This window comes from Triticum urartu, chromosome 7 (genome assembly GCF_003073215.2).
Source record: "Triticum urartu cultivar G1812 chromosome 7, Tu2.1, whole genome shotgun sequence".
Taxonomy (NCBI): Eukaryota; Viridiplantae; Streptophyta; class Magnoliopsida; order Poales; family Poaceae; genus Triticum; species Triticum urartu.
The window spans coordinates 214,531,637-214,548,838 of NC_053028.1; the positions used below are offsets into that span (position 1 = coordinate 214,531,637).

Sequence of the window (17,202 nt, forward strand, 5' to 3'; positions counted from 1 at the left end):
ACCCATCGCCGCCCCACCGTCTCCTAAATTGTTAACACCGACGTCCTCCGCGCGCTTTGGTGCGCTCGCCACGGCGCCGCCCTCTCGCGTTGTCAACATGGTCAACAAATAACAGGAATCGGCAGAAGTACGTGGAGAGGATGATAGTAGGGGCCCACCACGTCAGCATATGGAAAAATAAAATGCTTCCTTCTAGTGTTTTCCTGACATCTGGGACCCACGACATTGTGAGCGTATATAGTCAATAGACAAGAGAACAACACAAGATCGGCTGACACCTGGGACGTAGCTACTCGAGCAGTATTTTTTTGTTTGGTATTGTTGAGACGGAGCAGGCTTTGAACTGGGCTGTGGCCCGTCTAGCCCAGTCTTATATTTTATGTTCACCATGTGACCAACCCAGCTATTTTTTCTTTGTGAAAATGAGCCCAGTTTATTTTTTCTGAAGAATACCCAATCCAGGCCTACTTATTTTTCTATGCCCTGATGGGCTGCAACTCTTTCAAGACACCTGCAAATCTTGAAAATAATATGAAATGAGTTGTAAATATAAAAACAGATGACAAATTGGCAATTACTTTATAATTTTTGAATTTTTTCACATTTTCATATTTCTATTTCACTGGGCATTAACCTAATTTAAATATATCTTCAAAGTACTTTAAATCTGGCTCGACATTTCGGTATTAAAAATAGTTTGGAACCCACAGAAATATGAGAAGTTGGCCCTGGCCAACCAAAAAAACGACTGCAATATATTGCATAAGAAGTTGCCATGAGCTATATATAAATTATTAAAAAAAAGAGGGAGTGGTTTGACCTGTGGGCCTGTTTAGTTGACGCGTATGCAAAAAAGATTTAGTTATTATATACGTCAACAAACGATTCTAGTAGACGTAACCGTTGGATGTCAATCCAACGGCCGTCGTGTTTCTTCAATCTTTGACCTTCTTACTCCAGCCGCCAAAGCAGCTACGGCGGGACTGCCTACTCCCGCCTCCCGTGGCCGGCTGTGCTGCCGCGCAGGCCTCAGCGCCCCCTACTACTCCCACCGCTGGCCAAGGCATCCCTCTACTCACCCACACCCCCAGTTATTCTGCGGCGACGGCAGCCTCACACCGCAGCCGAACCGGTGAATCCTCGTACTCCTCTCCGCGCGGGCTTTCATTGTCGTGTCTTCCCCGGCTCCGCGTCGTCCCCTTCCTAGGCCTCGCCGTCGTCCACCGCCGTGGTGCTCTCGGCGCGGCGTGGTCAATGTGGTCAACGACCGACTTCCATCGGAAGAGTACTGTACGTGGAGAGGCTGACAGCTGGGTCCACGGCAACCGCAAGGAAGTGCCTCCTTATTATGCGGAAAATAATTATTCCTCCACCTGACAGCAGGGACCCACCGGACGGGCCACCAGTATTTCGCAAAAAAAATGTTTCCCCTTGACTGCTGGGACCCACAGGACGGGCCACCATATTTCGCGAAAAAAACGTTCCCCCCGTTGTCAGTTCGGACGGAAGTGCCTCCTTATTACGCACAAAAAAATGAATACCCCCTGCTAGCTGGGACCCACCTGGGTGGGAGGCTGACTTGTGGGCCTACTAAGTTGACTGGGACGGAGGCCTTTGTCAACTTTAGTCAATATATGAACGATTCTAGCTCCAGTGATCGTACGATGTCCATCCAACGGCCGTAGTGCTTATTCAACCTCTGGTCTTCTTGCTCCAGCCGCCCAAAGCAGCGCCGGTCATGCCGCCTGCTCCTGCCGCCCGTGGCCGGCTGTGATGCCGCGGAGGCCTCATCGCCCCCTACTACTCCCACCGCTGGCCAAGCCATCCCTCTACGCACCCACACCCCCTGTTATTCTGCGGCGACGGCAGCCTCACACCGCAGCCGAACGAGTGAACCCCCATAATCCTCTACGCGTGGGCATCCACTACCGCGTCTTCCCCGGCTCCGCGTCATCCCCTTCCTAGGCCTCGCCGTCATCCACCACCTTGGTGCTCTCGGCGCAGCGTGGTCAACGTGGTCAAGGAATGGCTTCCATCAGACGTGGACTGTACGTGGAGAGGCTGACAGCTGGGTCCACAGCCGCAGCAAGGAAGTGCCTCCTTATTACGCGCAAAATAATTATTCCTCCACCTAACAACGGGAACCCACCGAACGGGCCACCGTATTTCATGAAAAAAATGTTTCCCCCTGACTGCTGGGACCCACCAGCTACATCTTCGCACGCAAGGAAGTGCGTCCGAAAAAAAGATTCGCCCCCCTGACTGCTGGGACCCACCAGCTACATCTTCGCACGCAAGGAAGTGTGTCTGAAAAAAATGATTCGCCCCGCTGACTGCTGGGACCCACCAGCTACATCTTCGCACGCAAGGAAGTGCGTCCGGGCAAAAAAAAACGATTCCCCCCTGACTGCTGGGACCCAACAGCTACACCTTCGCACGCAAGGAAGGAAGTGCGTCCGGGTAAAAAAATGAAAACAAAACGATTCGCCCCCCTGACTGCTGGGACCCACCAGCTACATCTTCGCAGGCAAGGAAGTGCCTGACAGTTGGGACCCACCTGGTCGAAGCGTACGTAGCGTTGTCATTCTGGTCGCGAACGTGTACGTACATATATACTGGTCAATGTAGAGGCGCGCACGTGTCGTAGTAGAGGCGCGTACGTATCGTAGTAGAGGCGCGCACGCAGCATGTACACGTACGTACAGCGGCCAGGGTGCAAGAAAGAAAATACGGCCACGTACGTACATACGGGCAGGGTCTCGAACGCCTACTCGCGCATACGTACGGTCAGGGCTCGTGTACATGGCTGGGTCGGAACGGAGAAACGGCGTCGTCGTCGTGTTCATGGGGAGGCAACGGAATGCGTCGTGTTCATGGGGAGGCAACGGAATGCGTCGTGTTCATGGGGAGGCAACGGAATGCGTTGTGTTCATCGGGAGGCAATGGAATGCGTCGTGTTCATCGGGAGGCAACGGAACGCGTGGGAGCCAACCGGCTGGGTCGAAATGGAATGCTTGGTCGTGTTCATCGGGAGGGCTTGGACGAAACAGGCGATGGAAACGAGGCCTGGCGTACCGCAAAACGGAGGAAACGGCCTTGTGTTCGACCGACCATGTTCGAAACGGCATCCTGTTCATCAGGAGGGGTCTGGTGTACCGCAAAATGAAGGAAACGGACCTCCTACGGTCGAAATAGGGGTCCTATTGATCGGGAGGGGTGTGGCGTACCGCAAAACGGAGGAAACGGATTTGTGTTGGAGCGCTACGGTCGAAACGGGGGTCCTGTTGATCGGGAGGGGTGTGGCGTACCGCAAAACGGGACTCCACGGGATACTGTTCATCTCCACCGTCGACCTCCTCCAGCCTTCACGGGCTCCTGTTCATCCAGCCTCCACCGCGCGCTACTCCACCGGCTACTGTTCAACCACCCCTCCACGGGCACCCCTCCACCGTCTACTGTTCATCCAGCCCTCCACACCACGGGGTCCTGTCCAACCACCTCTCCACGGGCACCCCTCCACCATCTACTGTTCATCCGGCCCTCCACCACACCACGGGGTCCTGTTCATCTAGAGGCAACGCCACCACTCACTGTTCATCCACCCCCCCCCCCCCCCCCCGTGCAACACTCACTGTTCATCCAATCGATCGGCTCCAGTTAGCAGCAGTAGCAAAGGAATCGCTCGATCGGGTTCAGTTAACAGCCATCGATCGATCGCTCGGGTTCAGTAACGCATAGCCTGTAGTGCAATCGCTCGGGTTCAGTTAGAGCCCAACGCCTCGCTCGGGTTCAGTTAGAACCAACGCCTCGCACACACGCGCGTATGTGTACGAGAGAAACGCGCATCGCTCGGCCCCCGACCTCCCACCGTAACCGGGAACTCCCCGAAATTTTCCTCCCCCTCGCTTCTACCATGGTTTTTTCCGTCATGGACGGCCCAACGAATGTCATGCAGCTGCGTCTTCGGCCCGCCCAGGACGAAAAGCTCATTTTCTGTCATGATTTTTTGTCATAGAAGTAGGAGCCCACCACATCTATGATGACACCGGGTTTTGTCACAATTATCGTCATAGAAGTTTCATATGTATGACAGAAATTTTTTTCGTTCGGCCCAAAATGTCACGGATGTGTCTTTTTTTGTAGTGATAATACCTCAACTATACTTAGATCATCACCAAATGTTAAGTTTGTAGACCCTGCGGGTTTGAGAACTATGCAGACATGATCGAGACACCTCTACGGTAAATAACCAATAACGGGACCTGGATGTCCATATTGGTTCCTACATATTCTACGAAGATCATTATCGGTTGAACCTCGATGCCAAGGATTCAGCTAATCTAATCTCGTATGCAGTTCCCTTTGTCCATCGGTATGTTACTTGCCCGAGATTCGATCGTGGGTATCTCCATACCTAGTTCAATCTCGTTACCGGCAAGTCTCTTTACTCATTATGTAATACAAGATCTCGTGGCTAACTCCTTAGACACATTGCTTGCAAGCTCATTGTGATGATGTATTACTGAGTGGGCCCCGAGATACCTCTTCATCATACGGAGTGACAAATCCCAGTCTTGATCCATGCCAACTCAACAGATACCCTCGGAGATACCTGTAGAGCATCTTTATAATCACCCAGTTGCGTTGCGACGTTTGATACACACAAGGTACTCCTCCGGTGTAAGTGAGTTGCATGATCTCATGGTTATAGGAACAGACACTTGACATGCAGAAAACGATAGCAATAAACTTGATACGATCATATGCTACGCTTATAGTTTGGGTCTTGTCCATCACATCATTCTCCTAATGATGTGATCACATTATCAAATGACAACTCATGTCTATGGCTAGGAAACCATAGCCATCTTTGATCAATGAGCTAGTCCAGTAGAGGCTCACTAGGGACATGTTGTTGTCTATGCATCCACACATGTATTTGAGTTTCCAATCAATACAATTATAGCATGGATAATAAACGATTATAATGAACAAGGAAATATAATAATAACCACTTTATTATTTCCTCTAGGGCATATTTCCAACACTACTAGCATCAACTTAAGAAAACTAAAAAGAATCAACTTAAGATTATAGGGCTCCACCGATAAAAAGGGAGAGGGGGGAGGGGGTTCCCAATGATTTATGATAAAATCCCTCAACAACGGGTCTCCAAATGGGTCTAACCATGCATCTATCTGAGACATCATGATTTTCCAATAAACACTATGCCAACCCCCACCCCGCAACCCCTCCCAAGACACAAACCAATCCAAACGGTCAATGGATCTGATCTAATGAAAAACAAACAAGGAGATAGAGAATCTAAAAAAGCCTAATAATAAAAAAGCCTAATAAAAACAGGACATGCATAGCGCAAAGGGAGCAAATCCACTTGAAATGCTAGGGTTATACCTCAAATCAAGAAACCCTAAAAAAGATAGGGTGGGAGGGGGAGGGGACAAAAAGCTCACTTTATCGCCATTGCCAACCATCTCTTCACCTTGCAGGAGCGAACAAATCCTCGGTCGATTCCTTCCTGCTCATCTCGACTCCTGCGTACTCGCGACGACACTAATGGAGACAAAATGGGAATGGGGAGAGCAGGAATGGAGAGAGGTGGCTGCGGAATGGAAGTGATGAAAGAGGCGGGGAACAATGCACCCTATGTCCCTATCCCCTCCGCTTCTACAAAAGGCAGGCCAATAGAACCATAAAAAGGCATGAAAACGGCCAGCAACACGACCAAACAGAGGTTGAACGAAAAATGGACCTAACAAAAAGCGTGCCTGACTTGAATGGGAAAGTCGACAGCGGGATAGAAAATCAAAGCGGGGTCAAGTTTACGCGAAGACTACAACAATAGATCGAATGGATCACGACTTAGATGAGACATTGTTAAATCTTATTCATTTAGATGAGATTTAGGAACCCCGTGGACACGTGTATACTTATATTTGCATGCTAAAAAACATGACGATGCCCATAACATCGTGCATTTTGCAACGTACGTATTGAGTAGCTACCACACATAGAATGTTTTGAAAATTTCAGATACCTAGCCCTAACCGTTTTCTTCCAAGAACGAACAGCAGGTCCGGTTTATTGGTTTATTTCCTCATTTAGAACAGTAGCAGAATAAAACCAAATAGAACGACGGCAGAGGGCCCACATGTCATACCAACACAGAGGGCCCGCGAGCCGTGGTGGTATATCCAGGGACGGTCTCCGCGCATCTGACTCTAGGTCTGAAAGCAAGGAGCTATGGAGAAGAAGCCCCGCGCCGCCGGCGACGGCCAGGGCGGCGGCGAGGCCTCCGGCAGCGGAGGAGGAGGCCTGGTCGACATCCTCCCCGAAGCGCTCCTGGTGGAGGTCGTTGGCCGGGTGGGTCTAGAGGCCGCCTGCTCCGCCGCCGCATCCTGCCGCGCCCTCCGAGGCGCCGCCGGTGCCGCCTTATCCTCCGTCGCATCCCTAGACCTCTCGGTGAGCCTCGTCGCTCCCCCCTCTCTCGCGCTCCCCGCCCACCGCCAGAGACGGTCTCCCTTTAATCTGGGGTTTGGTCGCTGTTGCAGGCGTTTACGCCGACGAATGCTATCGCGAATAGGATTCTTGCCGGTAATGGAAGGCTCCGCAGCCTCGCCATCAATTGCAGCCTACTCAATGACTCCGCGGTCGCTGCTATTGCGAAGGAGAGCCTCCGCGAGCTCTCGCTGCTCAAGTGCTCGTCGTTCTCCCCATACCTCTTTGTGGTGATTGGCGAGAGGTGCACCAATTTGAGGTATGCCTCTTCAGCAATTGCGTGTTTGCTTATGCTACGGGTTAGATTACAGTTGGACTTGTGGTGGTATTAGCTGATATGGTTAAAAAAACATATTTTGAGTCAGAACACGTAGTAGCCAGGGCCTCAATAAGTACCAAGGGGCAGTGTTGTGTGTAACTGAGAGAATCAAGATGGACTCCGGCGCGGTTCATGGAGGGAGTGGTCTCTGACCAGAGTCTCTCGTGGGTATTGAGTTTGTTGGGATATCAGATAGTATCAGGGGATCCCATGGGATGTAGGTTTTGGCTGAACCTCGTCAACAAATAGCAGTGTCAATCAAGGTTCAACATATCATATATTGGGTTTGTATCGGCTGGGCTTGAACATATCGGATGTCGTATATGGGACGATATGTAGATATATCGAAGAAAATATATCTGGAATTTTTTTCAATATTCCTCAAAAATATTTTTACAGCGAAAACAAAATGTATGGTGTTAATGATCTAGCATAATAAATTTAGATTCCTAGTTTATGAACTTGTTAATTAAGAAACTATTTAAGACATATTCACAAAATCCTCACTCTAAGATTAAAAACAATAACTTATATATGTGTTTCTACAAACATTACGCATGACTAACCTTAAAAAAAACATTACGCATGACTTTGCTAGTACGATGAAGTTGTAAATACATTTAACAAATCACTGGTTTGTGATAAATAATTGTGTTCATTGACTTACCTACCGGTCTATATCAATGGGCACATCGCGTCAGATATCGGCAATATTGGTCAATATTTCGGTCCACATCGGATGATATGTGAAAATGATATATTATGTTTACATCGGTAGAGCCCCAAAACTGATATATCGGCCTACATATATCTAAGCTGCATGAGCTGGTACTGTGACTAGTGGAACCAAGCGGCCATGGTATTAGTTGTGGAAGTAGCATTGGCACTAAGCCATGGAGGCTAATTTCAGAACAGTATATTTCTTGAGAAATTGGATTAGGCGCTACGAACTGTTGCCTAGTATTATTGCATTGTAAGGTTTATTGTTGTCCAGGTGGGATGGGCATTGGGGATATTTGATTTGTACCTGGCATAGTAATTGGTTATGTTTCTGTTCTCTAAAAAATGATTTGTTTTCATCTTGACCCAAATTGTGGGAAGTCTGAGCATACTGTATTTATATTCAGATCAATTACACTGGAGATGGCAAACTTGAATGGCAGTGAACATTTTGTGATCTGCCGTAAGTCCATAGCACACATGTTCAAAGGATGTGATTACTTGGAGGTGAGGTGTCTTTGTCACATATGAACACGATATTGCATGTTTGGATTTTTTAGATTAGTAGCTTTTGAGTACAGTTTAAGTAGAAAAACAACCTTTGAATACTAAAGCATATATATAAAAGGTTAAGTAATATTAGCCATGGATTTTGAGTAATTAGCTGTTGGAATAAGTTCATTTGGTTGCTGTGTGCCTGTGCCTAATCTGTCTTTTCAAATCTATCAATGCAGAATCTTTCGCTGAAATTTCCTCTCCTAGCTCCAGGCTCTGTTGATTTTGATTCTTTGGTGCCTGTTATACCTGGTACCATCAAGGTACTATTGCTAATGCCTGTGGCCAATTGGCAGGCAAAGAAACTCTTTCCCATAAGCCCATCTGCGAAGACACCCTTCAGTGACAGTCTAGAATCACTGTCTTTAGTTCTGGACATAATAACGGATGAACTTGTTACCTTCATCACAAGAAGTCTCTCAAACTTACTTGAGCTCTGCCTAGAAGACAACCCTGGAAGTGAAGCAGATCTGGACAATGATCTGACCAATATTGGGCTGCAAGCGCTTGGCTTATGCCAGAACTTGACACATTTATCTCTTACACGCGGTAAGCAGGGTTGTTCTTCCACCTTCAGAAGGGTAAACGACTTTGGGCTACTGATGCTTGCTGAAGGATGCAAGCAACTCCAAACCATTAGGCTTGGTGGGTTCTCTAAAGTGAGAGATGCTGGATATGCAGCCCTTCTCCACTCTTGCAAGGACCTGAGGAAATTCGAGGTCAGTACTGCCTCATGTTTGTCAGACTTGACGTGCCTCGATCTTGATGAGGCAGCAACAAAGATCACGGAAGTGAGATTGCTGTCCTGTGGTCTCTTAACCAGCGAGACAGCAATATCTCTCTCATCCTGCACCAACTTGGAGGTTCTTGATCTGTCGGGTTGCAGGAGCATTGCAGACTCTGGCCTGTCCTCCATCTCACAGCTTTCCAAGTTAACACTATTGGACCTTGCCGGAGCTGACATCACCGATGCAGGTCTGTCAGCACTCGGTAACGGGAGCTGCCCAATATCTTCCTTGTGCTTGAGGAGTTGCAGAAGGATCACCAACAACGGCATAGCCTCATTGCTGTGTGGGAGTGGCATCATCAACAAAACCTTGGTCGCGTTTGACATTGGGAACGTACCAAGGATATCGGGTAGAGCCGTCACATTGATCGCCAAGAACTGCGAGCGGATAAGCAGCCTGTGCCTCCGAAACTGCGTCCTCATCACCGATCCATGCCTCGAGACTCTTGGTTTGGACCGGCATGGCTCTGGCAAAAGCACCCTGAGAATGCTCGATCTCTCCTACTGTACCAGGCTGTCCCGCAACTTCCTGAGGCTGTTTGATCCGCTGGTTGACCCGCCGCTGTTCCGAGGCCTGCGGTGGCTCGGCGTTGGGAAGAACGTGCTGGAGCGTCGAGGGGGCAGTCCGACCGTTGCAGAGATCCTGGAGCGGAAGCCAGGGCTGACGATATGTGGCAGTAACTGCGAGATGGGTTGCAGGAACCAGTGCCATCCTGATGTTCGCACCCTGTAATATGCATTATGTAACATTCTTTGTGACATTCCTGTTGGTGTTGTAATGCTCTGTTCCATTATGTAACACACAATTCTTTGGACCGTTTGGTTTTCACATGTTGTAATTCTTTTGACTTTGGTTTTCTCACATGTTGTACTGGTATCTTATATGACTTTGGTTTTCTCACATGTTGTACTGGTATCTTATGACTTTGGTTTTCTCATGTTGTATTGTAATGAACGGATGGATCTGTCTAGGAGTTTAGATAAATGCAGCTTTCAAATTCTATTTTATATTTTTTGGGCGAGGAAAGCTGGATACAGTCAGCAACGGATTAGGCTGTTACGAGCCACAAGAAAACAACCGTTAAAATCTCGCTCATCAGTTCATCACAGCACACCAAAGAAGCGGTGCCAATGATATGACTTCGCTAGTAGGGATGGCATTTGCGAATGATTTTGTTTTGATGGTAAGTTGTGTTGGGCAAGCATGGCAATTTTACTAAGCGAGGCATTTGCGAACAATTTTGATGGTAATTTGCATTGGCCGAGCATGGTCCGCTACAGTACTGTTTTTCGTAAAAAAAAATATTGGCATCCTCACGACAATATAATTTGCTATAAAAAACGTTCTCAATTGTCATCCCACCCTGAAGGACTGGCGGCGCCACATGCACTGTACCGACCAGTGCCACGACCCTTCTCTGCGTGATGATGACACACCCAGTTGATGATTAAGCCACGAGAGCAAAACTTAATCGGATGCTTAGCGAGCTGTGATACACTACCAAGAAACGAATTCCGTATGTCTCCAACCAAGATGGATTGGACTCAAACCCTTGTTTCAAGCAGTGGTGGGCCATGTGTATACATGGACATGCGGTACCAAGTACCTCTCAATAAAACAAATAATAGTGACACAGTTTGAGGATTTCAAGATTCTGCAAGCATATAACCAATTTAAAGAAGGCAGGACAAGACCGAGATACGAGTTAACTTGAGCAACATCTATTAAGCCGAACTTTACATGTCAACTTCGGGACAAGAGGATAATCAATCATCCCAGGCACGTCGTGTCACTGATCCAACCCAGAGGGGATAAGAAGATTGAAAAGTCTCGGATACTGCCGGAACACAGAGCACCTAACTGATAGCACGCAAAAATTGCGTCTAGATATGATAACTATTTTCAAAATCTCAGCACGGATAACCAGCACCAAAACCTCAGCGGCAGCAGGACCCATCTACATGAAAGCGCCTCGGCCTCCTCTCCTGGCAGGGGATCTCTCATAGGTGGTGTTAAACTTCTCGACCAACTCGTTCATTGTGCTGCAAGTCACCAAAGAGCTCCATCAATACCAACATCAACATCGGTGCAAGCACATCAAATTATATGATTTGAGGATACAGAGGAATACGATGTCCACAAAAGGAGCATCTGACACACAACTTCAATGTAGATGTAAATCCATTTATTCTACTCTGCTGTTTTATATGCGACATTCTTTCTTATCAGAAGGTTTAATGAAAGAAGCCGAGGCATACCTTGAACAGTTCGTGAACATTGCAAGGTAAGTCATGAGGAGGGTATCATTGTATTCCTGGAAACAAAGAGAATATCATGGTATCATAAGATGCAAGGTGAAGTTAATCAGTTAAATAACACAACAAAATGGAGGTTAACCTACCGTCAAGAAGTCATCTTGGAATTTCTCCGATTCCATAGCTGGTAGTCTTCTTACGAGGCTTGAGACTTGCCTAAGGAGTGAATTATCCAGTGGAATATCACCTGCGGTGATGGAAGAGGCTTAGTGATTGATAAGTACTTACACAAATAGTTCGAAGACGCTGCAAATTCTGGCGAATAAATATTGAGGGACTATGTTTAAAGCACGTGGATAAAACACAGCCACATTTTGGAGAAAGATTTAGAACATCAGATCAGTGGCAAAAGACAAACCCTTTTGCATGGCACCAAGGTATTGCTGGATAACACGGACCCTGCTATTGAGCATCTTGATGGCACTGTGTATTCCTGTAAGATGAGCAGCCACTGCTCAAACATGTCTGTTAGTATTTTGACCGAAAATGGTACCTTATCCAAGGTGCTAAAATTGATGTTGAACAAAAGGATCCTTACATTGAGTTGCTGCAGAGCCACCATCAGATGGTTTCAGATGGGCAACATGATCTACAGATATCCTCTCTGCTTCTACAGTCTAAATCAAATGTAAATGTGAATAAGTGTTAATAAAAATAAATCAGAACTAAAAAAATAAATTCAGAGCTAGACCAACCCAAAGAGATTAGAGAAGGAAAAAAACCAACCTCAATTGTGTAATTTGATTTGACAAAGATGAGCTGGGGGCCCCCATCGATAACATGCAACTCTTGAATTTTACAAAGGTGAAAAACAAAGAATTAGCAGCAAAGACAGGAAAGTGAACAGGATAAGAGCATTAGCGCAATGAAAAACTCCAAACTAGTTACAGAAATATCAGAAGCGAGAAACTTAAGGGCTACCCACACTATAATAGTGATGGCTACAAACTGTTATTTATATTAAAAAACACTACATGCATAGTTGATGTGCACCCTAAAGCAAAGCTCAATACAACGAACATAAAAAACATGATTCATGATCAATTGAGCAAGGGCAATGGCCCTGTTTCCAAAAATAAACAAAAACCATGAAGTTATACTATTGTGGACATGGGTAAGTCAGGTTTGTGCACACAACAGCAGCAAATGGCACTCATGGCTTGGCAGGTGTATGGCTCAAGGAAACCAACACCAGCAATAACTACCAGAACTCGTTATCCAGGACAATTATTAGGAAGTATAAAGCATGATGTTAATAATAGTGTGTTAGACATTGGGTTGATTGACAGGGGTGCAGTCAAGAAAGGAATAAGAGTTGTATCATAGGTAATTTCGTTGAGCCTTTCCGATGTAGGCATCTGTACCCCCAGAGAATTAGCAAAGAGATAGAAGATGAGTTGAGTTTGCTTCCAAGTTTTCAAGTCTTGGGAGGTTGGGTAGATATTTCTCTCATATATTTGGTATTTCCCAAACCTCTCTTGGTCCTCTCGTTAGTCTCATTTCTATTTTATGTTAGCAGGAGAGCTGTAAATTCTCTTCCAAAACCCTAATCCCCTTGAAGCCATTCAACTGTCCACTCATTAGTCTCATTTCAACATGTTCCTATCTTCCCCTTCCAAAAACCTAATCCCCTTGAAGCCATTCCATCTGCCACCCTATGCGCGTTAGTTGTTCCAACATGAACCAAGGTTGGTTCACATCATAAATAAACCAATTATGCAGAACCAAAAAGAAGACATGCCAATAGCACCACTTGAATGATAATACAAATTGTAGATCAGATTAACCTACCACTCTCATAAATTGTCACAGGTAGATCCTTCTGGGAGTGGTTGATTGCAGGATTCAAGAGAAGATAAACAGGGCTTTCATTAATGTCCATCAGCTGGATCATAGAAAAACAAAGTTACATGGAGGCGAATGAATATTACATACAGCAGATCATATCCATATTGAAAAGCAATATTCCTCTCAAAAGCAGGTTTCCAGTATGGTCTCTATTTATTTGGTGATGCAGTTGAACAAAACTCAGCAATGTACCAGAGTTTGAGAGTAGCAGTAATGTATGTTGCTGCGAGCCATGACATAGGGCGTGCACCATTTTGATATAAAACATGTTGGAAAAATACTTTGCATCTAGTGTTAACTTGATTTGGTTTCAAAGGTAATGCTGGTCCATACATGTGGACTTAAGAGTTTGCAACAGTTGTATAGGCTTGATTGAGAACAGATGTAATATGCAGTCTGCACAAAAGACTAAAACAAAATTGTCTAAGTTTATCCTACAGCAAAACTGAACCTCATCAGAAGCAAAACGGGGTCTTGGTTTATGGGTACCAATAATTACCTATCATTTGTTCTACCACCCATTATAACGCTACTACAACAAGAAAACTCCCAGCCTTCCATAGGCACTACGCAACTTATTTTCTCAATTTTACAAATACATACATGGATGGAATGCAATGACGAACAGTAAATCACTTTTAAACAAATAAAAAACAAAAACGTTCTATGCACAGGAATGCAAGAAATCATGTTCTCTGCTCCTCTTCCACCTCCTCTTTCCACACGGCAATAAAAAACCAACCACGTTCAAGAGTAGTACATCACACCAAATCACAATTGCACTTTTTTTTGTAACAATTAGCAAAAAAACAAGCACATTGTCCGTCTCAAGGATTAGGAACTTGAAAAAAGGATTGTAAGTACTCACAGCCTTGTGGATTAGGATGTCAGTATCCTGCACATCGCTCCCAGTAGAGTACCAGCCCAACACATAGAACTCAGGGAACACCTTCTTATCTGCAAGAGGCACAATTGCAGCATGGACCAATCAGACCACGCACAAACCCCAAATTATATTCCTACACGCGTCACCAAACCCTAGAAACACACGAGATTCGCCGTCGGCTTACAGAGCTCGAGCTTCTTCTCCAGGAAGGCGCGCTCGAGCGTGCCGGTGACGGGGTCGAGGACGAGCTCGAAGCTGTTGAAGATCTCGACCGTCCGGCCGCGCTGCACCCCGATCACGCACCCGAAGACTCTCGGCGGCTCCGCGGGGGCCGGGGAGCCTTCGGCGGAGCAGGAGGCCTGCGCCTTGCCCGGCGACGGGGCCTCGGCGGGGAAGGAGGCCTGGGCCTTGACGCGGGTGTAGTGGTCGGAGACGTTCACGATGACGAGGGGGTGGAGCTTGAAGGTGAGGCCGCTGCTGGAGGTGGCCGCGGTGGAGGGGGGCTGGGCGGACGCCGCTGGATCAGAGGGCGTCGACATCGTCGGAGGGGGAGGGCGACCGGTGCCCTAGCTAGCGCCGGCGAGATGGGAGACGGAGACAGCGACGGCGAGGGTCCGTGGTGGGGGTTTTGCGCTCTTGTCCTTTGGTGTGCCTGCTTAGGTTTCGGGCTTGTATACAGTATACGTCGTGACCGGGTGGATAACCTGGGCTTGCTGGGCCGAAAGAAAGGTGTGGTTAGGTTAAACGGGCCTGCGAGTTAAACAGACCCACCCTACTTACCCGGTGGCTACCCCCTCAAAAAAAAAAAACCCGGTGGCTGCACCCAGCCCAATGAATAATTCAGTTAGGGCCTCTTTGAAGGAATTTTGGAGGATTCAAATCTAAGGATTTTTTTTCTATGGAATCCTTTGGATCATAGGATTGAGTCTACCAAATTCCGGATTGAGTCTCCCAATTTCCTATGCCCCCATCCTATAGGCAAACCTCCTTTGAAAAGTACAATGCATCTCACTCTATCTCTCCCTACTCTCTCTCACCCCCCCCCCCCCGAATTCCTATGTTGCATTGTAATGCACCATCCAAAGACACTTACTGCAGGAATCCTATGTTTCAAAATCTTGTAGGATCCTAGGGTACATGTCATCTCAATCCTGCGTTTTTTCCTATTCCTACAGTCCAAAGAAGCTGTTATTGTTACCATTTTTTTGCAGTTTTAGTTTTCTTAGTTTTAATCATCCAATGACCATCTAACCTATCTTGCATTTACATCCAACTTACAACAATGGGGACATTTTAGTTCCTTGGCAACTTAGCCATCCAACCTTCTAATCTTGAACTTTGTCATGCCTATCGTATGAACAAGTTTGCATCTTCATATATGGCTATGGCTTTTTGGCCTTTGAAGGTTTAGTTGTCATTTATGAATGATGCTTGTGTACACACAATAAACATTAATTCGAATGCTTACCTTGGTTAGCACTTATCAGTCATACTACTGATTTAAGATGTGTAGCAAAAAATGAATCCCAACTAGGAAACAATAAAGTAATGAACTGTTCAGATCCTCTTGATTACTAGGATTGCTTATTGGAGGCTCTAGCCTTTGAACAAACATGATCACTATCAGTCTTTGTCCAGGCCATAGGGAGTTAGCAAAGTTGAAGCAAAACCGTAAAAAAACAACATAATTTGTTGTAAATCCTAAAGCATGCCAAATACTATTCCATTAACATGTGAGATATGTTACACCATACATAGAGAAAATAACTGGAGTGTTTGTTACGGGGTCAAAGAGATAACATCGTTGCCCATTGATACGTCCATTTTGCATCATGCTTTTATATCGATATTTATTGCATTATGGGTTGTTATTACACATTATGTCACAATACTTATGCCTATTCTCTCTTATTTTACAAGGTTTACATAAAGAGGGAGAATGCCGGCAGCTGAGATTCTGGGCTGGAAAAGGAGCAAATATTAGAGACCTATTCTGCACAGCTCCAAAAGTCTTGAAACTTCACGGAAGACGTTTTCAGAATATATATAAAATACCGAGCGCAAGAAGTTCACCAGGGGGGCACACCCTGCCCACGAGGGTGGGGGGCGCGCCCTACCCCCCTAGGCGCCCCCTACCTCGTGGGCCACCTGGTGGCCCTCCGATGGCCATCTTCTGCTATATGGAGTCTTTCGATGAGGAAAAAATCATAAGCCATCTTTCCAGACGAGACTCCGCCGCCACGAGGCGGAACCTTGGCAGAACCAATCTAGGGCTCTGGCGGAGCTGTTCTGCCGGGGAAACTTCCCTCCAGGAGAGGGGAAATCATCGCCATCGTCATCACCAACGCTCCTCTCATCGGGAGAGGGCAATCTCCATCAACATCTTCACCAGCACAATCTCCTCTCAAAACCCTAGTTCATCTCTTGTATCCAATTCTTGTCTCCAAGTCTGGGATTGGTACCTGTGGGTTGCTAGTAGTGTTAATTACTCCTTGTAGTTGATGCTAGTTGGTTTATTTGGTGGAAGATCATATGTTCAGATCCTATATGCATATTAATACCCCTCTGATTATGAACATGAGTATGCTTTGTGAGTAGTTACGTTTGTTCCTGAGGACATGGGAGACGTCTTGCTATTAGTAGTCATGTGAATTTGGTATTCGTTCGATATTTTGATGAGATGTATATTGTCTCTCCTCTAGTGGTGTTATGTGAATGTCGACTACATGACACTTCACCATTATTTGGGCCTAGAGGAAGGCATTGGGAAGTAATAAGTAGATGATGGGTTGCTAGAGTGACAGAAGCTTAAACCCTAGTTTATGCGTTGCTTCATAAGGGGCTGATTTGGATCCATATGTTTCATGCTATGGTTACGTTTACCTTAATACTTTTGTTGTAGTTGCGGATGCTTGCAATAGAGGTTAATCATAAGTGGGATGCTTGTCCAAGTAAGGACAGTACCCAAGCACCGGTACACCCACATACCAAATTATCAAAGTACCGAACGCGAATCATATGATCGTGATGAAAACTAGCTTGACGATATTCCCATGTGTCCTCGGGAGCGCTTTACATCATATAAGAGTTTGTCCAGGCTTGTCCTTTACTACAAAAAGGATTGGGCCACCTTGCTGCACTTTATTTACTTTTGTTACTTGTTACTCGTTACAAATTATCCTATCACAAAACTATCTGTTACCTATTATTTCAGTGCTTGCAGAGAATACCTTGCTGAAAACCGCTTATCAT

At 46.3% G+C, this 17,202-nt stretch overlaps 2 protein-coding genes across 2 annotated transcripts; one reads left to right on the plus strand and one right to left on the minus strand.

Moving 5' to 3' along the window:
- The first annotated feature begins 6,221 nt into the window (after nt 1–6,221).
- Nucleotides 6,222–9,803, plus strand: LOC125520426 (F-box protein At-B-like). The gene is made up of 4 exons (XM_048685339.1): nt 6,222–6,483; nt 6,573–6,778; nt 7,966–8,065; nt 8,293–9,803. The coding sequence occupies exons 1-4, from the start codon at nt 6,265–6,267 to the stop codon at nt 9,631–9,633; spliced, it is 1,866 nt and encodes a 621-aa protein (XP_048541296.1). The 5' UTR covers nt 6,222–6,264; the 3' UTR covers nt 9,634–9,803.
- A 742-nt stretch (nt 9,804–10,545) lies between these two features.
- On the minus strand, nt 10,546–14,611 carry LOC125521737 (COP9 signalosome complex subunit 6-like). The gene is made up of 9 exons (XM_048686802.1): nt 14,135–14,611; nt 13,933–14,021; nt 13,008–13,101; nt 11,943–12,004; nt 11,755–11,833; nt 11,575–11,667; nt 11,303–11,403; nt 11,160–11,215; nt 10,546–10,943 (listed from the first exon to the last, which is right to left on the minus strand). The coding sequence occupies exons 1-9, from the start codon at nt 14,487–14,489 to the stop codon at nt 10,859–10,861; spliced, it is 1,014 nt and encodes a 337-aa protein (XP_048542759.1). The 5' UTR covers nt 14,490–14,611; the 3' UTR covers nt 10,546–10,858.
- Between the last annotated feature and the right edge of the window lie 2,591 nt (nt 14,612–17,202).